Source organism: Anneissia japonica, unplaced genomic scaffold (genome assembly GCF_011630105.1).
Source record: "Anneissia japonica isolate Jap-2015-1 unplaced genomic scaffold, ASM1163010v1 scaffold9_len2422644_cov172, whole genome shotgun sequence".
NCBI classification, from domain to species: domain Eukaryota; kingdom Metazoa; phylum Echinodermata; class Crinoidea; order Comatulida; family Comatulidae; genus Anneissia; species Anneissia japonica.
The window spans coordinates 150,946-177,911 of NW_022758107.1; the positions used below are offsets into that span (position 1 = coordinate 150,946).

At 32.6% G+C, this 26,966-nt stretch overlaps 1 protein-coding gene across 1 annotated transcript in view; it reads left to right on the forward strand.

Moving 5' to 3' along the window:
* Positions 1-26,966, forward strand: part of LOC117125100 (sodium bicarbonate transporter-like protein 11) — a gene marked incomplete in the record, with an annotated part of 65,239 nt that overhangs the window by 14,300 nt on the left and 23,973 nt on the right. Inside the window, 5 exon segments of the mRNA XM_033271489.1 lie at positions 2,728-2,962; positions 15,559-15,602; positions 19,167-19,374; positions 23,283-23,367; positions 26,338-26,555. Of these exon segments, the coding sequence (XP_033127380.1) occupies positions 2,731-2,962; positions 15,559-15,602; positions 19,167-19,374; positions 23,283-23,367; positions 26,338-26,555 (787 nt within the window).

Here is a 26,966-nt window from a genome sequence, read left to right on the forward strand (position 1 = left end):
CTTAGCTTATTTTTATTTATTTTTTAAATATTCAGTCACAATTCTTTTTTCAATAGTCGTACGGTCATCATTCCTGATGTCCAAATATTGAATGTTGACACGTTGGCGTGAATTTCGATACTTGGAGTATGTATTATACTATCTTATCTTTGATTAATCAGTGGACCTTTAGTTTTTGTACGGTCATAGATCGAAGAGAAACATTTTTTACAGTATACAGTAGCAGCTGTGGCAGGCTAGAATTGCATCGTAACTCGGAAATCTTTGTTTCCTGTGTTATCTGATCGACAATATTCTACTAATCTTGGTATATGATCATGTATGTTTGAACCTACAGTAATGTTACTCCTTGAGTTGGTATAGTAATAGGAATTCAATTTGTACCCAAATCTTTTACATTAATAAAGAAGTCTATGATTGGATACGCTGGGAATTTGGAGCTCTACCAATTAAACTTGAAAAATCAATTTGTGATTTGAAAGGTTTAATAGTACTTAAAGCTGTATATAGTCTTTTGAATGTTTTGATTATATTTAGAGATATTTTTTTTATACATTTTATACAGCACTTGTGTTTTTGTATAAAAGACTAAAATTCATTGCAAATATTTCATTGTAAAAGTAATCAGTATTTGCTACAGAAAAGCCTTTGCATAAAAATAGTAGTTCTTACCATTACAGTTTTTGCAATGAGCATATGAGAATGTACGTGACACAGCGTTCAGTGCACATAATTGATATTACGGCCATTTAACGATCAGTTGCTGTGGGGTAATTTTAGTTTTCCAATATTTCTTCTCGTAGCCAAGACTGAGCAATCTTCCCTGGTTTTGCTTTTTGATTAATGGCGTGGCATTTTCTAGATACTTTAAACTTCGTCACTTGCTAGAAACAAACTGATGGTGTGTTGAAAAATGTGATTTACCGTATTTCATTCCTACAGGTTTTTTTTTTTTTTCAATTTAGCCAGGTTAGTATTTTTATCTTAATCTTTTCAATTTAGCCAGGTTAGTATTTTTATCTTAATCTTTTCAATTTAGCCAGGTTAGTATTTTTATCATAATCTTTTCAATTTAGCCAGGTTAGTATTTTTATCTTAATCTTATAACATTACATGGACTGTGTGCACGCTTGAACCATGCATTCATACATGCACATATACATGGTAATTGTATCGCACTCGTATCATGAAAATTTGGGTTGCCAGAACATTTCTTAGGTAGTGCCAGCTGGGAAGTGGGGGGGGGGGGGGGGGGGGGGCAGTGGGCATTTGTCCTCCCATTGGACCCAGTAGCCCGACACTACGACTAGGTTGTTGGATCAAAAATAATACTTTGCCTATCCAAATAACGTTATTTTGATTGCTAATCCCTAATATTGTGGTTGGGAAATTGGTAAAGTGTGAAATACCTACATCCATGGAATAAAATTAAGAAATACACAGTCATATGAAGAGGAATTTTTGAAATTCATTGTCAACCCAAAACCTGAATCTACCCTCAGAATTGCACTGTCGCCAATCTCTGTCGTAAAAAAAAAAAAACAAAAAAAAACACAGGATCTACTGTATGTTACCAGTAACGAGGTTGACTAGAAATACAACAACAGACCACAAATATCTTTACCTGATTTTACAGGGTTGGAGGCAAGTGCTGTGGCTATCAATTTATACTATATTGCAGCATAGATTTTCTAAAAACCAAGGCAATATGCCAGAAAACAATTGCATTATGATTTTATTAGGCTTCAAGTAATCAACACATACATGACAATAACCTTGGGATATGACTGCAGTATATATGCCTTGGGTTGCTAAAGAATATGGAGTCTCAAAGAGAATTGCCACCTTAAAAGGTTTGATAAGCAGGGATATACACTGTAGTTCATGCCGGATAAAAGAAAAAGAAGGAAGAATTTAATAATTCATATGTTATTTGAAAAAAATGAAACATCAAGCTAGACTCTAAACATGCGGTTACACCATCATGACTTTGCATGGTGATGCCGTCAATTACTTTCACACATTCACATCAGAGATATTTGGAAAGAGCTTTGATAACATATTTGAAATAAGGGGAATTTTATATATGGTATACTGTACCATCTAGTTTTTCTCATTCAGAATTTTATTTTTAAAGAATTTATACATCTGGAATAGAAGTTAGGATTTTCTATGTACGCGACACAGCTTATTCGCAGCATGAACGAAACTCTTTTACAGTAATCGCATCTCGTACAGTAAAAACAGATCTTGTTTAAGGTGGATTTTTTTTTAAATTTTCTGTTTAACAGCTATTTTAATAAAAAGCTGTTAAAAGCTATGCCAGATGTTTTACAGTGTTGTTGACATTATTGTATGAAATCTGTAAAACTATGATAATTGCGTTAAAGCCATCGAGTAGGTGAATTGAGTAAAGTGTAGTGCTTTTAGACTTGAGTAGTTCATAATACTAGGGTATTCAGCAAATTGATAATCTGAATAATTTAAGCTGTGTAATTTCAAAGGACTTTTTGGAAAAACTGAGACACCGGTTAGCTTTACCTTAATTAGTCCAATGCAAACAACCTGGGAAACTATTGTCTGGTCGGTAAACTGCTTCACAGCAGATCACACCAACATTTCAAACTCAGACACGCATGGGGTGGTCAACCTTTTAGTTATTAGTGTTAATTGCACTATGAGCATCTTTACAGATTTATTACAAATTTTTATTATTATTTTTTTCAGACTATGAATAGCAAAGTTTCCAATGGTCTGTCTCCGACGGTATCCTTCAGCTTCGACGAGGTGGAGAAGCTCAATCCTACAGATGATTGTGAAACTGTATGCCTACCGATGACCAGCCTGGAGGCAGCAAAGGCCATTGAGGCAGATAGCAATGGTAACACAGGTAATGGAACCAGCAATGGAAAGCATCCCACCTTGGATTATGACCGTATTCATTGCCAGATTGATTCCACAGGTGAGAATCATAATATCCATGTGTAAACTATCTCAAAGGTGAAAGGGATTTTATTGATTCCATTTGTTTTTCATATTTTTACTTGCTTGTTATTGGTTACTTTAGCAATCTTCCTTGCATTCAGAAAAAGCTTTGTTTTTCTGGTTACAATATATTCCGAGGTTAGACAAAAATTAGATCTCAAAATTTGTGGTGGGAGGGGGGGAGGTCTACTTACAGTATACCTGTACGGTACTCCGAGTAATGTTTACGTAAAAAAAATTGAGTCATAAAAAAACGGTGAGAATTAGAGGGTGGACCAGGGCTGTACCAGGCTAGTCTAGGGCCTATACTTATACTTAGCTGAATTTAGCCCAACCCTCTTAATTAGTGAGTGTAGGCCTAATTGCTCTGTGCCTAGAATAGGCAAACCATTGCCAATTGAAAATAAAAAACAAAAATGTAAAAAACATTAGGTTGAATATTTTTTGTTGATAAATCTAAATGAAAGGAGACAGACTATGAAATTGTATTTGACAAAAATGTGACATGCCTAAATATGGTGATGATGACATCACACATGACCATTAAGCATATTATGACTATATATGGGCATATGATTTTTTTTGTCAAACAAAATTTGATAGCGAGGAGAGATTTTATAGGAAATGTTAGACCAATATTCTCTTAAGAATACTTAAACAGCTATATTTCTGTTGAGCCATATCAACAATCCAAACAAAACATGCCTGTAGGTATTATGTAGCAATTAATGTTACCAGCAGTGGCGGCACCAGTGGGGGGACAGGGGGCTTAAGCCCACCGGACTGGTCAAGCCCCCTCCCCCGCCGGACAGCTCGTCAGGCAGTCAGACAATAAAACATAAAAATAGGCCCACAGCAAGCCAACACATGTCTGTCACAGTCTGAGAGTGCCATTTTCGGCCATCCAGAGGTTGATATTAAAAAAAAATCTCATTTGGGAGGGGGTACCCCTCTCAACCCCTTCCTCCAGAAAATATATCCTACAGCCGCCACTGGTTACCAGCCTATATTTAATGAATGAAAAACTAAAGTAAATTCACATTTGCAATGAGCTCAGTAGGCCTAGTAATAGTGGTTGTATTCACTATTATAAACCGTTGACCTAGTGTACGCAATATGGTTTATGTGCACTTTAAAGAACTCAGTTTTTCGAGACGAGTAGGTGGTTACCCCGATGTACTGGTCTGTACAGCCCCTGTTGTGGACAGGTGAGAGTAGCTACGGTAGATACCGGTATATACCGGGTAGTTCAGACACAAAGACACCCTCAGAGGAAAAGCAAGTTACTGTTACTGAGCTAGTCCACAACTCGAACACTTCGAGACTTTGATATACTTTAAAGTGCTATATAAACCTAATTACATATCTCCTTTTTTTATATTCTTACTCACACATATTCTACAAAAAAAAAATTCCTTCAAAACTGTGGTAGCAAATAATAAATATTATAATATAGATAGATATTGATGGATGTTTATTTTAATCTACATAATCACCATAATTATTTTTGTAATAATAATAATAATAATAATAATAATAATAATAATAATAATAATATGGTTTATATAGCGCCTTTCCAAAATGATCAAGGTGCTTCACAATGACTGATTCCACTGAAAATATATAAAAATAGGCCCACGCCAAGCCAACACATGTCTGTCACAATCAGAGAGTGTCATTTCTGTCCATTCAGAGGTTCCTATTCTTTAAAAAACATCATTTGGGAGGGGGAACACCCTCTCAAACCCTACCCCCAGCTTGGGCCTAAGAGCCCAAGTCTCCCTGTCAGACAGCTAAACTTAAGATTGATCAGTGTCTGTAAAACATTCTGCAATGCTACATTCTGCAATGCTACATTCTGCAATGCTACATTCTGCAATGCTACATTATGCTATGCAACATTGTAATATTTATGTAAAGGGTTGGGCAGAGTAGACTGTATTTATTCTAAATAGGAAATGGAATCTACTGACTTCCTCATTGGTGAATTATTTGTTTAAAATGTCCCAAATTAAACTAATCTCAAACTAATTTCATTTGATATGACATTAAGGAACATCAAAAGCTCACAAACTCAGCACATATAATATTAATATTTAGGATTACGGGTATGTTTGTTTTAATACCATTAGCTGAAGCTCAATTCGTATTTTCTATTCTGTAGATTCAGTACTTGAACTACAATGACCCCTTTACTACAGGCAAAATACTCATCGTTCATCAAATAGCCACACATGTTGAAATTATTTAATGCCCTCGTAAAAGCATACCTGCTTGTTTGTAGTAAATTAAGGCAGTATTACCAAGACATAATGTTCTGAAGGAGAAATAAATGAGAAGCATTAATTTGAAAATCTTAAAATTTTGTTTAGAATGAATTGTATTTAAATGAAGTAAAAAGTGGTGATTCATAAATTGCAACATAATCTTTGTTGCATTTTGATTAATAGTAAAATATTTATTTCTCTCTGGTATTAAATCTTATTGAATATGTACATTACAGCTGTGAATTACTTCCTTCTTTCCACTCGTAACCTTTGTAGAATACGCGTCTACTACGGATAACAAAAACAAAGTCATAGGACGTTATCGTAATTAAGAACGTAGACTGAATGTAGATCACAGTTTAGAATGTACAGTAGTTAATCTGTGTACAATGCCTAGAACCAGAGAACGTAGGATAGAGTGTGGTCTACTTCACTTTATCGATCGTTTAAATCTAGATAACGTTCCTATTCAGGGGACACCCCTATTAAGGGTACACTTTTTTTTGCTTAAAGGTGTTGCCATAATTGGGGTTCTACTGTAATCATATATGGTAGGCCAAGGCCTACACCTCCCTTAATAGTAATGACTCAAGAAATTTTTAGACAGCAGCTTTTTACTTTAACATAGCTTTTACATACATTACAATGGCACAGTGTATACCTACACTGGCAGATAGGATGTAAATCTGTTTCCCCGTCCGATGTACAGTATTAAGGCCAGATCTAAATGGCTAGGCCTATGTTGTGCGTGTTCTCTGCAATTCTAAGATTTAAATACAGCCCTAGGGCCTAGTCAAGATTCAATTATCTTTTGTATTTTTACAGACATCACCGTACTGCAATAAATGCAAAGCTATGTTGCCATAATCTTAAATCAGAAAAGCCAGATCTGTATTTAAGAATGTTGATGAATATTGATTGAAGTTTTTTTAAATGTTTAAAAGCATGCCCTAATCTCAACATGGTGTGTATTTCAAGTGTTCCAAACACAAAAGAGATGCTCGGGGAAACATATTACCATTATTAATTTTTAATTAGTAATATGGAATTGAAAATAATACTTGTAGTCATAGCCTATAAATTAGACAATACTAAAAATAGTGAATTAACAAAATCGCCGCACCATATACTGTACAACAGATTTTCCATAGCGTTAGCATTACCTGATACAGTACTGCAAATACTGGCGGTAACCTTCTGTCTACATACTATACCTCTTTTTGGCAGTCGACCAAGTTTTTTCTGACGTTCCCATGTTCCCGTTGATTCATAGCTATTTCCAATATCAGGTTGCCTCAGCACAAATAGTTTATATTCTTCACCAGTGTAGTTTTTGAATAATTATTATTTATGTTGTGAAAATGCTACCTGAACAAGGATGTATTTCACACATGCGTTTAAGGAAGTCATCGACAATTAAATTTGCCTTTTCCAAAAACAGGAATTTAGTCTAGTTATGAAGTAGCTAGAAATAGAATGAAGTATGAAGGATACAGAGTGAATATAGGCCTACACAGTCATCGACAGTGCAATGGCCTAAAAGTAAAGTAACATTAATTTATATAATAATAATATTGATTGGGCCTTAATTAGGCTTACTTAATGTCTAACGTATTATCTTAACTTGTAAAAGGAAGACTTTAGAACAATAAAATACTCAAGAGACTTGTAATTCAGTTGTACACTACAACGTTTATTCACGTTAAATAATGGTAGTCTTTGATCCAACAAAAACATAAACAACTCTGTGTGTCTGCCTATATTCAGTTGGTTCGCGGCCTACGTTCCACTACGATGACATACTTTAGATCTGTTATGTCCTACATGTAAGGCTTGTAGGATTGTTTATTCTACATCCTACGCCCTACGCAAATCGTATGTTATGTCTACGAAAGCTACGCCTAGTAAAAGTTGCAGTGTTAATTGGCTGTACTGTACACTGTAGAGTAAAACTATAATAGTATAATGACGGAAAATATGTTTTATATTTTAAACATCATTTTTAAATCTTGGTTTGTATTTTCCATATGGTTACAATTTAATAAATATTTATATTCCCTGATTTGGATAAGATTTTTTGTGTTTGCCATAACAAGTTTAATGTTTCCTCAATGGAGTTGCATATACTGTATTACTGATTTCAGATTCAGATTTTTATTTGGAATCGCTTTAATATCAGCAGCACACATTCATTTTATGGCGCAATCTTATACAAAAAAAAAATGTGCAGAACAGAATGAAACAATCAATAAAAACAATTACCAAATTAAAGAAATAAAATGCAAAACACTAACCAAATAAAAATATAATTGAAAGTACATCTGTCAAAACAATTTTGTTTAGGAGACCGTAATATTTTGGGATGGGGCATTCATTGGATTGTATAATGCAGACCTTTTTTTACTGTACTTTAAAATGTGTTGCATTAAGTTCTTCTTCTTATCGTGTCCACATACTATACTTGGCCCAGTCATAGCTGGACACACTTCTGTGCCTTTACGTTGTATCTGGCAAGATCTTCAGTGTTGCAGGTTTCCTCTAGGTTGCATTAAGTATGATAGGAGTAGAAAGCATACATTAACAGTCTCCGCACCTGCCTTAACAAATGTCATTGCAATTAAACATTTGTGACTGGCTTGGCAAAACCTCATAACAATTGTCTACATTTCAAATTTAGCACTAGCAGCCAAAACATCTAAAAATCAAACTCTCAACCAATTTCAAATTTCTCCAGTTTGTTAAAGAAGATATTGTATGGTAATTTTTTAAAGAATTCTAATAAATCACTTTTAAAACTAACTGAAAATATATTGAAATTATTTTTAAAACAAAGAAAAGATTTATGGAAGCAATTAGCATACTCAACAACTAAAAACTACCCAAGACAAAGCAGTGGAGCAGATGATGATGGTGATGATGACACTTTTATTTATATTAGTAAGAACATATTTTATAAGAACACTAAAGCTAAAATTGCTTTAAAATTTATAAAAAACAATTTATAACAAATTGAGAATGAGGGAAAATGTTAAATGAAGTTTTTATTTTTAAGAAATAGAAAAAATAACAAATCTTATGTGTACTTATGCACAGTAGTTGTGACTATGTAATACCCTCTATAATAATACAATAGAAAATATACTACACTGTACAATAATAATTTTCGATGTTTGAAAAGCATGTTAAAAAAAGAGAAAAAATAAGAACATTTTGAGCCTGAAATTCGAAAAATATTTAAGCACAATGAGCCTGGGTAAAATTTTGCTGTTTATTTTTTTAAATTTTTTTTTTAAGTTTAATCAAATACAAAAAGGATCAAGTAATTTTATAAACTCGTAATGAAATACAGACCAAAACAATTAACATTTATCTGATTTACAGACATTTTACTCAATTGCAAAAGTATACTGTAGGAACAGTATTATTTACATGTTCAATAATTGTTGACTGAGAAAATTGTACCTCCTTTCATTTATTAATTGAAGGTAATTAATAACTTGTACACAATTTAACTATTGAACTTCGGCTCCTCCAGGATTATAATTTTGAGAGTATTGGATTTTTTTATTCAAATTCAAAATTAATCCACTGAAAACAGAAACCTGGTAGCTTCATAAATAATGACTGGATTTAGGATTCAACTTTGATTTAAATGCAGGATAACAGCTGAGGACTAAACCAGAATTCTTTGACATCACTAATCCTTCGTCAGGTATTTTTTACATTTTTTTTTTTTGCTAAAAAAAAAACCAGAAATATATAGGACATTTGAGAGCAAGATAGGTTATTAAATATTTCATATATATATTTATTTAAACAAAAATATTTTAGATTTTTGGAAAAGCTGAATAATTTCTATTTAAAAAAGAAAAATTAATCCAGGAATAAAATGACCTAAAAAATCGCAGTTGTAAACTGCAAATGATCTAAGTCTAAGTTTACAAAAGTGTTGCAAAATGTACACCGGTAACATCTAAAGTAATGTTTAGAAATGAATATATAGATACATCATGTTTATTAGAGATTTGTAATATTAATCAAGTACAGGAATATTTTTGGAATTCATCACAGATTTCTTTGAAAAGCGAAAATTGTTTCCAGATAGTGATTGCGTGATGGGATTGTGATGTGGTCAGGGATCCTGAAGGAAAATGCTGACTGGATTAACACAGTTGAATGCTGTATATAATCATGATGTGTAGTAGTAGTAGTAAAACTTTATTTATTAACGAAGCACAAATCAACAAATACAATGCTGTTTTTCATTATGGCCATGAGATACCTTATTTACAATTAACAAATTAAACATAAAGGTACATCATAAAAAGCAAAAGTTAAATGCAGAAATTAAATAAAATAGATACAAAATATAATTATTATACAGTACTGTATGCCAAAGTCAACAAATTAATAAAATAAAAGTACTGTAATCTATACCTAACAAAGGCAAAATAAACTATGGAAAAGAAGAAAATCCATTGCACAAAAGTAAACAGAAAATTACAAAAAGGAATGTAAAATATAAATAAAACAAGGCAAGAAAACATCAAAATAGGGATTTATACAATGTTCATACTACTGTATTTAACTTTGGTTTCATTAATTATTAGTACAAATGTGGTTTTTGAAAATAGTTAAATTGGTAGAAGACTGAACATCAGGGCTTAATTTATTCCATTCAATAGCACCACGATATGAGATACTTCTTTTTTTGTAATTAGTCTTTGGTTTGGGAACATATACATTTGTTTTACTTTTACGAAAGTCGTAGATGTAATCACTGAAAGAGAACAAGTATGTTAAGTAAGATGGTGCCATATTATTAAAAATTCTATAAACAAGAATATTACAATCATTAATATATTTATTTGAAATTGGAAGCCAATTTAATTTACTAAGTACATTTATACTAGGTGAGTCCCAGGCTGCTCCACAAACAACACGAGCTGTTCTGTTTTGGATTGTTTGTAGTTGTTTGGAAACAGTTGAGCCACAGTTTCCCCACACAATGTTGCAATAGTTAAGGTGAGGGATTATTATAGCATTAGAAACCATTTTTAATATAGATTGTGAAAGGTATGGTTTGGATCTTTTTAACATATATAAACCTTTCAAAGATTTTTTCCGAATATTTTCAACATTGGCATTCCAAGATAAATTTTCATCTATAATGACTCCAAGATGCTTACATGATTTTACATTTGAAAATTTTCTTCCATCAATTTGAACAGTTATAGGCCTATCATCATCTTTTTTACTTGCTAGCTGTTGTCTTGAGCCAATTAACATAAAAATAATTTTTCAATATTTAAGCTAAGTTTTTTGCATGAGAGACACTTGTATACAGATTCTAAATCACTATTAATACATTCGTTGGTGTCATTGATTGAGCATATATGCTAACTTTACACTGTGATACAATATTTGGGAGGTCATAGCATAAGAAATGCAAGAGGACCAATAATAGAACCTTGTGGTATTCCACATTGAACCTTTTTAGTGTTTGATAGAGCCCCATCAATACACATCATTTGAACACGATTACTGAAATAGCTTTTGAACCAATCAAGAGTATATTTACTTACACCATAAAGTTTTAGTTTCTTAATAATATAGAATGGTCTACTGTGTCGATTGCTATAATGAGACCTTAAAAATACCGTAATATACACAGAATTCCCTGGATTTCACACAAACGATCCCCGCCACCCGACACCCTGCGATGTGCTTCTGCTTTGCCGACACTGCGTCTGTATACAGTATATAACACAATAATACACTACAATCAACCATACTAGTAATTCATAATATTATATATTATATTTACTATGGATGCAATATTTTATTCTGCAGTATGACCATTAAGGCCCCGAAACCTTGACTCAGAAATATCGGGATGGTGTCCGGCGGGGGATATTTTCACCTGTATACTGTATAAGGATTATAATCTTGAGAGTATTGGATTTTTTTTATTATTTAAATTCAAAATTAATCCACTGAAAACAGAAACCTGGTAGCTTCATAAATAATGACTGGATTTAAGATTCAACTTTGATTTAAATGTTGGATAACAGCTGAGGACTAAACCAGAATTCTTTGACAACACTAATTCTTCGTCAGGTATTTTTTACATTTTTTTTTTTTTTTGGCTAAAAAAAAAACAAGAAATATATAGCAGGACATTTGAGAGCAAGATAGGTTATTAAATATTTCATATATATATATTTATTTAAACAAAAATATTTTAGATTTTTGGAAAAGCTGAATAATTTCTATTTAAAAAAGAAAAATTAATCCAGGAATAAAATGACCTAAAAAATCCCAGTTGTAAACTGCAAATGATCTAAGTTTACAAAAGTGTTGCAAAATGTACACCTGTAGCATCTAAAGTAATGTTTAGAAATGAATATATAGATACATCATGTTTATTAGAGATTTGTAATATTAATCAAGTACAGGAATATTTTTGGAATTCATCACAGATTTCTTTGAAAAGCGAAAATTGTTTCCAGATAGTGATTGCGTGATGGGATTGTGATGTGGTCAGGGATCCTGAAGGAAAATGCTGACAGGATTAACACAGTTGAATGCTGTATATAGTCATGATGTGGATGTCATCATGACCATATTTAGTCATGTCACATGTTCTTGTCAAATACAATGTGATAATCTGGTCAGGACTAGTATATATATTTTATATTTTGTGTGGTTCAATCAAGGAGAAGTCAGGGTCATTAAGGAATTTATACTTCTAGGCCTGTATGCATAGGTCTAATTTTTTTTTTTGTTTGTAAACAATATTGAAAACAGGGCTGAAATTCATCGGTGTTGTGGTAGTATCATTAATTGAAAAATGCTAACATTTTTGTGTGGGCTTATATATTTTTTTTCTTTTTGTGCTATAAAGGCCACACTGAGAATTTTGGCATCCATCAAGCCATTTTTTACTTAGTAATAATGAATACAAACATACAGTATGGGATTCCCATTCCACATTTCTGGATCCACCACTGAACATCGAAGATTAATTTGTACGAAAATAATCGCACACGCAAGGGAAAATTATGAAATCTGCTCAAGTTGAAAACATGATATCGTAAGTAAGTACTTGGTGATTACCATGTACTGGTATCTTTTGAGGAAATTGTAACATCCTCACTTGGATGACAGTAATTTGCATACTCATGAGTGCATTCACACAGGCACATGTTATGCTTGAATGCACACGGAAATAGTTTTTTCAACAAACAGTAAACCACCTAGTATGGTATATCCTGTATGTAGAAAGCTGCTCACTGTTGGATGACAATACAAGTTTTAAAATCGATAGAGTAAAAAAATACCTTTTTATTTTAAAAATTGAAATTCAGCTCCCAACATAGGTAGAGAAAATCAGGTGAAAATTCACCAACTTCCTACTTCATACAACTTGTTTATCCACCCAATGTAAAGCATTTTCCACACTGTCAACTTTTACAACAAATTCCTGTGATGTGACATCATCATGTCTATATATGGGTGTGATTGAGAGAGCAGCTTAGCTCAGTCAGCTAATCTGGTGGTAGCCACTGTGTTTGCGCTGAACCGTGGAGATCTTTAAGTTCCTGGTTCAATTCCTATCACTGCCCCTTGTTGATTTTCAGCGGGAGGGCTGAAATACAAATTGCAATAGCGCACCGTCTTTCAGATAAGACATTTAAGCCATTGGTCGTGTGTGCATTTATGGTCCATGTGCACATTAATGCAGTACACTCTTTGGAAAAGAGTAGGCAATTTTCTCCTGGTGCACTGCCCAATCACCACTAGAAGGACCCCACTGGAAATAAGTCTACTAGACTTTCGTGGGCTATCCTTGGTGTTTACACCGAATAAATAAAAAATCAAATCTAATATCAACATGCCCATACATGGATAAGTCACTGATATTGTCAGATTAAATTTACTAGGAAGGAGTGGACGGAACCTTAACAGTAGCAGTATAACTTTGAGGTCGTGAAATGGAATGTATATAAAATTGAATAACAAATTTTTTATAGTAATTTAGAATACAAGTTAAAATTTTATGTGAACATTTTAAATTATGTAAATAGTATGTAGTGTACAATATATAAAAAGGTAATAAAAACATGTAGATGTAAATTAAAACTAGCAATATAATATTAGATTATGAATTATAAATCAATACAAGTCTAACATAAGAAAAATTAATTCATTTTTCTGAGGCTGGGAGTGCAGATGAGTTAATGATGGATGCTAAGTAGTGCATCGCTTACAGTTTATGAATATGAAAAATGTACTAATTTAATACTCCGATGAGTATTGACATGTTCAGGACTGGAAAAAATATTTTTGTGCCTCCGACCATGAAAATGATCTTGATGAAATGTCTCCAGGAACAAATGTTATCTTTACACTATTATAGGGAAACAGTAGTAAATTTAGTGGTTTGGAGGAAACAAAAATATTAAATTTACTGTAATTATGCATTAAATTGTAATGTATAAAAACTAAAATTCTAAAATGCCTCCGGGTTAAAGGTCTAATTCCCCCGACCGCCGGTCGTGCACTTTTTCTAGCCCTTGACATGTTGGTGAATTATCCATATATGGATGTGATTTATCATTTTATAACCATATATTTTTTTAACCATAAATCACAGATATTATTATGGATTTATTTAGCGCTCTTGCGCGAAGACCAAAGGGCTGAACAAAATTGAAAAACACAAGAAATAAAAAATTACACACAAATGGCAAAAATAACAATCAATTGAACAAAGAGCAGCACAAAATATATAAAATTTACTTCTACAGATCAGAAAAAAAAAATCACAGAAAATTTGATAGTGTGGTCAGAAAAGTGATTAAATAGCACAGATATTTTTTATAATGTATCTAATTTGTATTTTTATGTAAAATTAGTAAAGTTTATTTAATATGTGAAATGAACTTGGAATTTCTTCTTCACAGACAATATTCTTCTAACCAATCAGAAACAAGCTAACACACATGTATGCATTTGTTGCGTGCAAGCTACTGTATACTGCGATGCTGTATTGATTCATGATGCTATAGTGTACAAGTGCATTGTCACGTTGTCGTAAACCTAATTAGAACACTATTCCTATTCTTGCCCGAAGTGTAATAATAACACGTCATAAATAATTAGCGTACTGTCCTAGATTATACGAAGTCTTCACACAAAATCTTGCTCTTACCACTATCGTGTCGTACACTCTGGGAATTTTTCTTTCTATGTTCTTTTGATAAGCTTTATATAAAATACTTTCCTCTCCTTTTTCCCATTTTTCCTCTATTTTTATATGAGTGATTAAGTTTGTGTTTGTTTTACATTTTGATGTTCATATGGGGCTTGCCATACCAGAACCAACATCAGTGACAAAAAAAAAAGAAAGAAAATAGACTTTTCTAATATATTCATACTCTCCACATTATCAGCTATAAAATGATACGGTCAGTTACTGGAATTGACTTACTAATTGCCAAAGTTATGATTGAAAGTGTTGCGGCTTCTTAGTACTAAAATATACAATACTGGCACATTCTACTGTAATGCTGAATTAAATCAAATCTTGCATATTTTGATACCAATGCCATACAAAAACTTGATCCATAGAGGGCATATCTCCGCCCTGTGCCTGAATACAGCACTACAATATGCAGGCCGTATATGGGGACCAAAATTGGGGCAGATCGAGACAACACTGCCCTAGGAGGTCTGGGGGTATTCTCCCACAAATTTTTGGCTATTAATTTTTGGCATTTTGGGCTATTAATTATTTATTTTTATTTTATTTTTTTCAAAAGAGCCCATGGTTTATGATGGTCAAAACTGCTGTCTACCCTCAAGAAAATAATAGAACCACCCGCCGTATTCAGGCACATTGTTTTCTCGAGTGCTGCCTTATGCGAGGTGCAATTCCATTATTTTTTTTTTTAATGTGCGAGGGTAAAAAATCGAGTTTCTGTGACCTTGACCATGACCTTTTGGTGCTTTTCTTTGATTGTTATGTACCATTCCGCTTGAAATTACATGATGATCCATTCTTTAGTATTGCGCAATCTTGCTAAGACAGAAGACAGACCGATAGAAAGAGAGACAGTGGAGATAAAAACAAAAATTTGTCAAATCACAATTTGTAAACTATTCAATACATTGTCCAATCCAGCATGTTTCAGAGCTGAGCGTTTAATATCATGCTCCATCGCCTCATTAAGTGCAATTCCCCTCAACTTATCAGCCCCCTGTGGTTTCTTTTAACATTTCATTTGTTTTATCATTTTAGATACTGACAACGAAGAAGTGACGTTAATGTACTGTCAACATGAGGTAAGGTTGTCTGCCAGGTGCCAACTCTAAATCTCATTGCACTTAGAGTACTTTTGTCAACAAACCTTCCATTTGATTTACTAATAATGCAAGGAGGAGGAATGCTATAAAAAGATATGACTCTCTATTATCCAAATACATTTTTTTTTTTCATATTTCCGGCGTGGTTGTAGGAGGATGAAGACAATGCGATCGCACACCCCTAAATTGTATTAAGAAAAATAATTGTTGTATTGCATCTTGAGGTCCCTATTCTAAAAGTTTTCTCACCTCAGAACCAAACATGGCTGAGGTGGTGTGAATTTTCCCACACACCCTACCGCCAAATCGTACATCTGCCCCAGCATTTACAATGAAAATAATATATAATTTAGATAAAAATAAGGTTGAAATGAGGCAACTACATGCATTAGTTTCAACATCCTGTAGAAAACAAATTAATATATAAATTAAAACATCTTCATTAATAGTAATAAAAATAGTAATAATCATAAGGTAAAAACATGACATAGAGAAATATCGAAATAGAAATCGACGTTACAACCTTTTATTGTAGTAAAAATTCTTTGAATTTGGTGTGGAAAAAGTTATGTTTAATTTCACAAATGTACATTGGCATTTCATTTCATAATTTTTTGCTTACAGAGGGGATTGAGTAACACATAATTTGAATAAATTTAAAAAAAAAAGAAATACCGATAATAGCAGTACTAAATGTACTGCTCTCACTGCCATTTGTAGTAGTAGGACACGCTGTAAATATAACCTTTGATGTATTATAATTATGTCTTCTGAGATACATTATTTCCATTGGTAATTTCGAATGTTGTCAGAATGATATGAAGTGCTGACAAGGGAAATTAGCTTGTGTTTCTTGAAAAAAATTAAAGAGTACTAACCTTCAATGTAATTTATTGTGCAAGCATTTGCTAGCAGTTGATGCTGGCTTCATCAGGTGTGATGCAAGCTGGAATCCACTGCAATTATAAAAGCTATGTCGTAAATTACATCAAAGGTTATTCTCGGAGCAATGCGTCTCTCTTATATTTTTCATTTTTTCTAACACCGCCATACGTATTCCTCTGTGATGTAATGTTTTCTATACACTATCAAGTTTTAGGCCAAATAAAATATATCCATTTCCCATTTCCTCTGCCCCACCAATTTTTATTTTATTTAAAAAAAATTTCCTTTTGCTTTACTAAATCTACGCTAACTCACATTTGTCAAATTCTTCTCTCATTTGTTCGTGGTTGGGGATATATTATGGTGTGAATCATGTCTAATGCTTCTTTCATTTGCTTTCAATGTGTCTACTATTTAAAAGTGATAGAGTAGTAGCTGTTTCTCATCGACCATCTTGGATTTGCCATCTCGGAGAGGAAAAAAAGTGCTCTCATTCTCCTTATTTTAAAATATTAGGATGAGAAACCATTTTTTTTTTTACTTGGCCTTACGAAGCAAATATGTGTAATTTGCCCAAATATGCACTTGATGTCATATCACACACAAATTTTCACATATATATACAGACACATCTTAACAATATAATGAGTAATATAATTAAATAATAAAGGATTACATGGTTGTATTGTAGGCCTATGTGCAATGTTTGTGCTCTGCTAACGAAGGCTCCTTTTGCTTACTTGAACCATGGAGGTATTATTGAGTAGGAGATCACTTTGACGCGGCAAACCAATGTGTTTCCCGTCTTTGGATTGCGTCAGAGTATTGTCTTATTAACATTGTTTTTGTTAGCAGTAACTTGGCAACGACATGCATTTATACGATTCAACACGGCAGCTGTGTGATAAAGCGTTTGATAACTCATTATATATCTTTAAAATTGACAATGTTCCCGTGATACGATTTTTTCAGACTCAGGAACAGATTCCACAAAATATTTCCATTGTAATTACTTCTGTGTTCATTATAATTTTTTCTAAAGACTGATTGGTTTGTCTATAAAGCTGAGGCAGCGTAAAACTGAAAAATATTAATTTTATTTATTCTTTCTTTATACTGTAGCACTTTCAGTACTTTTACACTGGGGTACAGTTTAAACATAACAAAAATATATGCAATATAAAGAATTGTTTAACAAAAAATGAAAAGAATGTAAATATATAAAAATGCACAAAAAATAAAAATCAAGCAAGAAAAGAGTCAATGAAAAAACATTTATGTAGTAGTATTGTTTTGGAATGAATGTAACAACATATTTTGATAGTTAATTTTTAATTCATTAGGAAGTTCATTCCACATTTTTGTTGCCCGGTAAGGAAAAGTCTATTTTCCTTGACTATTATTCCAAGTTGGGATGACTAGATTGTTATTTGTTTGGCTACTTGTTCCTTTAGTTCCTTTAATGTTGGCTTATTATTATTAAACCAAGTTGCAATTTAAATATTATTTTTTTATTATTATATTTAAATAAGAATCTAATTTAGCTTGGAGAGTGACCGGGTCAGAAGAGTTACAAAGAATTAGTGGTGGCATCCTGTTACATTACACATTTAGAAGGCATTACATTTGGAAGGGATTTAACATAAATTACTCTGATTTTGGATTGAATTTTCAAATAATCCACACTCGTTCACACTAAAATGTCTTAGTTTATTATAATCCTCAATCATTCCTTAATTAATATCTGTCAAAATTAGAATTATCGGGCTCTATCTAATTTATGGAAATTCAAGTTGAAATATACCATATTTTCAAAGCTCATGTAAATGTTTCATTAAATTCGAAACTCTTTTTTTTTTGTAGAAATATTGATATGTTTGGTATTTCATGAAAGATAAATGTAGAAATATTGATATGTTTGGTATTTCATGAAAGATAAATGTATTAGCTTCAAAATATAAACGATTGCACAGACATGGTGATTGACTGTAGGTAGTGCAGATTGAGAAAAGAAGGTGGTTTCCATTTCACCATGTTCAATATTTTGTTAGACTAAGCCTGCTGAGCATTTGGTGGTAGGGAACAAATTAGACTTCATAGGCATCGCGCAAATGTCCTTCACGCGCTGCGGCAGCTTTGCTCTTGGCTCATTTGCATAGCGCTGCATGCGCAGAGCTTTTTCAAGTGATCTCAATAATACAGTACCTTCATGTGTCCAGACAATCAGTAAGAGCTATCAATCTGTTTTGCATGGCTAGCTATATATATCCTAAGCTCCTTAACTGAAGCAAGTGTTTGCCAATAAATGTAGCATTTAAATGCCTCAACTCAGTTGAAAAAAAAAAAATGTTTGGCTCATCTAACAATGTTTCTAATCATGCATTTCAATATTAAAACGATCAATTTAGGACATGGATGACATGAAACAAATGACAGAGGCAGAGAAAAGCAAAATTAATCAGTTGATAATGAACAATTTTCATGCAAGCAGCATGTATTTTGATGAACTTGACTGTTTATAACTACCACCACCTCTTCCATTATTTCCCCTGTACCATTTCCACCCCCACCATCATATGGTGATTTGAGTGGCCCTATAGTACGTCCCTTTTAGCATGTGCCTTTTATCAACATTTTCTCACTTTTCTATCTTTACAGCGATTGTCTATGAAAGATTTTCAGACTGAGGTGCGTGCTGCACAAGATATAGAGACATTCGCTAAACAGGCTACATTGATCTTGGACATGAACGAAACTAGCATGGAACATATCTTTGTTAAATTACTCAAAAAGATTCTGAACGGCCGTGAAGGGACGGACGATATTGTCAAGGAAGCCAAGTCCGCATTGTTCACACAGGATTCTGGTTAGCAAAGTCATTCTGCATTAATTCAATTGTCATTACATTCTTTTTTAGCTAGCTATTAACACCTAATTACTAGATGGAAATTACATAATTCAGTGTCATTATGCAGCCCAAGTGAGTGGTTTGTAGTTATTTTACATCCAAGCACCTGTGCCAATGAGATGTCTTCAAATAGTTATAATTCTTATAATTTATTCCATAATAAATAATAATACTATGCCGATATATGTTTAACATTCTATAAGTTTCGGAGCGCTTCACGTAATTTCTCCTAGTCATTGGAACGTTGACTGTAACGCACATACTCAGCTCCCTCGGGAAATATTCTGTTAACGCGTGAAACCAATCTGTGCATTGGCACTTGAACCTCGTACCCACTTTATACTCCTGGTTAGAAAGGGTTTTTTTTATAGCTGAATTGAAATCGAATTCATCTTGCATCATCATTAAAATGCAACAGAAATCAATAATTTGCCAACAAAATATTAAAAATACCCACTTTATACTCCTGGTTAGAGAGATTTTTACAGCTGAATTGAAATCGAATCCATCTTACATCATCATTAAAATGCAACAGAAATCAATAATTTGCCAACAAAATATTAAAAGTACAGAGTAATGATAAGCCGGAGGGAAAATTATAGGCCATCAAAGAGATTGCACACTGTAAGTTTATTCCTGCCAATACTATCTCAATAAAAGAATGGAATGGAAAAGAATATTACCAAAATTGAAACATTAAAACAAATTAAGACCAGCTAGTAACTAGGGCTAAAATTTGTGTACAGATAATATTTGGTGCTGGAGGTTTTTTATCAAGACAATTTTCGTGTTCGGATCCACAAAAATTTTTTCCAGGCCTGCTGGCAACACTAATCCATCAGTTGCAACTGCAAAAAGAACAAATAAATCTGTTGAGCATCCTTGTCGCAAATGGTGGTGTACAATTTTAATAAATAATATTCATACTGTATTCTAAATAATGATATTTTGTTGCTTGACACCCTATAAAGCCCTGTCTAGACTATCAAGTCTTATTTGATAAAAAAAAAAAAAAAAATGTGACATGCCTATATATGGTCAGGATGACATCATGTCATGACCTTATATAGGCATATCATGACCTTATATTGGCACATCTTGACTATACATGGGCATACAACAGTTTTTGTCTAAGAAAATTTGATAGTGTGGTCAGAACTTTAAAAAGCCTGTAATCAGTTTCGGTGATGCTGATTGTTTGGTCGAATTGGGGAGGCTTCCGATTGTGTCAGGGACTGCTACACAGTACGTCAATGGCACTGAAACATTGTAGCGACAGTGTATTGATTTTAAGAAAACCAAGGCTTGTGGAGTTTGTAGGAACCACATTCAAATCCTGTGTGTTCAATTTTCTTTTTATTACCTTTGAACTATTTAATTTATTATTGTTTTTATTTTTATTGGTTTGTCATCACCCTAGCAATAAATCTTTGATTATGTGCTCATATTAATAAAAAATTTTATATTTTTCATTAAAGATTCTATTTTTTTTGCATGATGGATTAATCAGTATCGTCAGTAATAATGTCTTGTTGTTAACAACTCAATTCAAGGCCACAGTACAGTTGAATAACGATTTGAAAAAAACAAAAAAAACACATCTATTTCTACAGACATAAAACAAAAAGACAGTAACGCCGAAAAGAGACAGAGACATTTTGACATTATTGTGATAAACAACCATTCATTGTCTGGTGAAGATAAATTGAAGGCCAAATTTAATAAGTGCCTCTGTCTGGAACAAAGAAGTATAACGATTTAACATGATCAATTTCTGGATGTTAAAGTAAATTTTTATTGATAGAAATTTACGCATCATCAAGTTGGGCATTTGGCTGGGAGGAAATGTTTTGGCTGAAGATCCCGGTTCAGTTCCGGTAGCGTCGGATATTAATTGAAGCCGATTGTTGAGAACTCAAGTAACCCCTGTAGGCTGTATAAGAGTTCGGCACGATAGAGAACATGTGGTACTCGTGTCCCTCTATGGGCTACTGAACGTCACAACCAATATCTAATTCCAAATTTTTAATAACGACAAAAATGAAATGAAATAAAAAAAAAAAATATATATATATATATATATATATGTGTTTCAAACTTTCACTGTTTGAACTCTGTTCTTGATAAGCTTTCTGTTGATAACCTTTTAAATTGAAATTCACTAGAAACAAAGACACAGTTTATGCACCAAATTACAACTGCTTAAAATAATCAATCTGTTTACGTCAGTAGAAACATCCCTACTTTTTATAACATCAGGTAAGATGTACTCTCTACTATTTAATGACTATTGTTAATTAGATTAATTAAAGCCCAGAAATAATAATTTTAGATTACAATATTTAATGGTTATGAATATGGTTATAATTGTAATGAGAATTATAATTAATTTCATTACACAATGCCAAAAAATTCTGTTTGTATGATTAAATGTTCTGCTGTTCCCTACTTTTTATAACATCAGGTAAGATGTACTCTACTATTTAATGACTTGTTAATTAGAATAATTAAAACCCAGAAATAATAATTTTAGATTACAAAATTTAATGGTTATGAATAATATGGTTATAATTGTAATGAGAGTTGTAATTAATTTCATTACACAATGCCAAAAAATTCTGTTTGTATGATTAAATGTTCTGAAGTTTAATACCAAAAGATTAGCTGCTACAAAGATTATAAAAGAAAATTACCATTAACCATGATAAAAGGTTTCTTTCGTGTGTGTGCATACTTGAGAAGTAGATAAGCATATTTATTCTAAAATTTTAAGAGCAATGTTGGAAAATAAAGACCTGAGGGTAATTATGACTTGAACTGTTGTAAAGACAATAAAAGTTATTAAGAGTCATTATTTTCCAGCATTGCCTGAAATAACTTTACAGTATGTTGCTTAATTGTCAATAGAAAGTGAAATAGATAGATAAATATGGCACATACTAAGGGGTCAATATATTGCATAGTAACAGGGTTATTTAAATAGTTGTGTAGCGGCAGTTTACTGTATGTTGTGTAGTGATGATTGATTGTGTTAAGGGCAGTATTGAAAAAAAGTGACCCAAAATATTTACCCAGGTCAATGGATCCATAACTGGCAAGCCATAACAAAGTAAAGCAATCTCTGTTTCCTATGGAGTAATACCTATCGTGCTACATTGCACATAAATACATTTAATGCTAATAGCATCGATACTTAACAGTTCGCATAATACTCATGGGTTGAGATAAATGTAGGCAAAGTGCCTTGACCAAGGATGTGAAACGCTAAGGGTTCCTACCACTGATCTCTACTATAACACTGTAGCTGGATTGCTCATTGGCTGGTTTTAGTGAGGCCAACGATGCCATGTCTGAGGGCCTAAGTGACGTATCAGTTTAGACAAGTTTCTTTTGGCATTTGTTTTAGTTATTGTTAAAAATAACGATTCTTGCAAAACTTTTTAATAAGAAATTTAAATTTAACGTAATGATTTGGGAAAAAAATCTTACTTTGAATTTTAATTTATTGTTGAAAAGTATTGCAGGAATCATTGTGTTTAACAATAATTTAAACAAACACCAAAAGAAACTTGTCTAAACTGGTACGTCACTTAGGCCCTCCTACAAGGATTCGCCGATGAGCAATCCAGCTATTATAGTAGAGATCAGTGGTTCCCACCTTTGATCTCAATATAAAGAACCACAACTGCTGAGCCAACATCTCTCACTACTGTAATCTGTAAAAGAGCAAAAAATGTGTACTCAATAGCTTGTGTCACGTACTCTGAACCATGATCCTGAAATTCAAAGCCACAGTACCATGTATACCTTTTGTTGACTATACTAGCTATAATCAATTTGTTGCCTATTTTATTTTTTATTTTCAGTGCATAAATTATCAAAGACGATACAGTCAACTAGCGTGACTGAAGGTGGCGGCATGGATTACGACCAGTCCTGGATATGTGCACTGTAAGTTCATCACAATATAATTTTACATATTCCATTACGGTATATTCGGTGCTGCATATAGTACAAGAATTATATAGTCATTTACCTTCTTTGAGACACCTTGATGCATAATTGGATGAGGTTGGGTATGCAGACACTATGACCTTATGTGTATAGACATCCCTACTCAATGATACATACCGTAAAACCTCGAAGTGAAGCCCAGTTGGCTTAATCTCGAGAAGAAGCGCATCTCGAATTGAAGCCTCTCTCCTTAGTTTGCAAAATTAGCCTCAAAAAGAAGCCCATCTTGAGAAGAAGCCCATGGGCTTCTTTTTGTTTGTCAAACTTAAACTGTTAACTTGCTGATAAAATGTGAAGGAAAAGAAATGAATAAATATATACCAAAGTTGCCATAAATCCCACAGATTACCTTCACTTGAACACACAGTTCTTACAATGTTGCTGGCATTCAATTATGTGAAATTAGTCTAATGGTGAGATAAATGTAACAGACACCGCAAATCAAACTTGAGCTTGCTAAAGCTTAGCTGTCTACCTTGCACTGCAGTTACGCAACTAAATCCTAATGATTATGTATCAGGCAGCTATTTATAGCAACTGTTTGGTAACTAAGATTTAGTATTCATTACGTTTGAATGTTGGATTTAATTTCTGATTTTAACGTCACATAAAATGCAAGCCTTTTTTGTAATTCAGCATTTTTTTTAAGTAGACAAACAGGTTGCTAACTTTCTGAGTTCTAGTAACAGTCACTCGATTACCAGATATTTCAGCTGACATGTTTTTGAATTATCTTGTAAAAAATAAAGAGCAAGTTATTGTTGGAAGATTTTAATGCCATTTTGATATAAATATTCATATTTCACTTTAAATCACCTGCCATCACAGAGCTGTCAAAGAATTATGTATAAATAATTCAGTAAATCAAAATCTTATAAATCATCAAAATCCATTGAGAAATACAGGGTTCCCTGGGTCCGGTTAATATCAAACTAGAAATCAACATAAATTTGTCTTCAGTCCATTTCTTAGCTTAATTCAGATTTATCAATATTTCTTAGCTTAAAATTAAAAAGTCTATTGTATGCATGTACCATCTAAGACTATTTTTAAGCTAAGATTTTGTTAAAATGGTTTGATAAATCAGCTTAAGATATTTGTTTAGGGACATCTTAAATTTTTTGACTTGGGACCTTTGTTAAGCTGACATTGATAAATCCCAAGCCAAGGTGTTGTTTGTGTTCAGCAGCTTTGGGTTCAGTAAAAGCGTAATATAAAAGCTAGGTATTCATCAAGAGCTACAGGAAAGTGGTCCTTAATTGGAGCTGATCTTCAATTACAGGTAAATGTAATATAAGCAATAATATTCTTAATCCGATACTCATACGGCATTGGATAACAAGTCTAGCATATGCAGACAAACTTATAATGGAATATTAAATAAAAAACATAATTACGCCTTTCCAGTGGCAGCATCAGCAGGTGTTGGAGGGAGAGGGGAAAGTACTATGTATTTTTATCTTTGGGACTGTAGGCCCTAGTTGCCCCTAGTTCGCCCTTTATTTTGGACACCTGTGTCAGCAAGTATCTGGGACCACCACTGATACCTGATACATATATATAATCCATTTATTTGTTCTATTGTTATCTATATTATAAAAAAAGCCAAATAAATGAATTATACTAATGTTAATATTATGCATTCGTTCTTGTTGAATCGTTGGTAAAACTACAATTTGATTATTTTATCACGTCATTCAGGCTAATAGACTACGCAAACAGCTGTCCTCTAAGCCTTTTTTAAACCAGAAATATTGGATAAATATTCTTAGTCATTGTTCTCCGTGTGTTTGAACCGAACATACAATTATAGTAACACAGACCTAGTAAAATTACTGCAGTATTTTTGTTAGAATTAAATTGTTCTGATGTGTTGTATATTAGTCGTCTTAGTCTGATTCATGGATGTCAAATTTGGTTCAGAAAACAGAATTTTTATTAGATAAATTTAGATAGCAAGATGAGCAAATGAGACTTTAGGGAGGTTTTAAAAAGAAGACATTTGTAGACAAATTGATGCTGCCTAAATGAGGTGAAGTGTACCACAATTGTCCTAGAAACACAAACTATTTCTATTCTCAAAATATACTTAATGTCACAGCATGTAGGTGCTACGTTATACAATACATGATACTGCACATACCAGATATAAAGTATGCTTCTAGCATGGTTGGAATATAATAAATTACTTGTATTTAGCTTCATTTTTGGAAAGAACAGTAAAAAATCAATGTCATGTCATTGTACGCAATCTATTCAGACTCTGAATAACAAATACAGGATTATTATATTTCATTGTATAACAATACCAAAAGCTAATAATTATTATTTGAGATATGAAAGTTGTTAGTTCTACTGTATTTGTTTTTAAATACAATACATAGTGAGATATAAAAATGAATTAAATTTAATGATTAAAAAAAAAAGGAATTATTATTAAGCAGTTTGTGCTTTTGTTTGTTGCAAGTCTTCTTACGTTTGGGAATTCCTGCCACATAGACTTTTTTTTTTACATTTGGCGAAATAAATGATAAGATATGATATAGATTACTGCCGTAATACCAAAGCATTTGGTAGGTATGAAATGGTACATGTCGAACCTATTGTTAACACAATATTGTAGTCCCATTTCCCTTTCCTGTCAAAGTCTTTCCTTGTTCTTTCGTATCTTTTTTCTCAAGTATCGGAGTGTCTGCGAAAAATAGGATACACAAACCTACAATATCAATAATGACCCTACAAAGTTCAACAGTATCAATAACAACATACAATCGTCTGATTTCAGACAAACATTTGCAACGATGAATGAAATACTTAATTGCATAAAGTTGTTGAGAATTATCTTTTTTATTATTAGCCTCTGCTTTTGTACACTAATAATCCCCATCCTTTTTTTTTTTTTTACAGATGCAGCCTTCCATCCCTTCAACGTCGTCACATTGGTATTGCAAGATTAAAGCATGCGGCCAACATGGGCACGAACAGTCAGGAAATCCACTTTGTCATTTTGATTCTGTCACCGTTAAAAGAAAAAGGAACAAAGAATGCGCTTGAGACAGGTAGAACGTTCTCAACAATATTTGCAGACATCGATTACAGGCAGCAACTTCTAGATGTGAAAACAGGTATGCTTGCCTTCCAAATCCCAGGGTCCTGGGTTCAAATCTTAAGATAGCACAGGATTTTTTTCTCACAAGTAAACACATTTCCATTCCCAAGCCTTGTAATGGGATTTAGTTTATAAAGCATCACATTATTTATTAATTACTATTTATTTGTTATTTATTTATTTATTTATTTATTATTTTAAATTTTTGTTTTATTTAATAATGGGTTCAAATCATGTGATAGCAGAGGATTTTTTTCTCATCACTAAACACATCTCCATTCCCTAAGCCTTGTAATGGGACTTAGTTTATAAAGCATTACATTATTTAATAATTGTTATTATTTATTTATTATATTTTATTTATTATTAATTTATTATTATTATTTTTTTTATTTATTAATGGGTTTAAATCGTGTGATAGCACAGA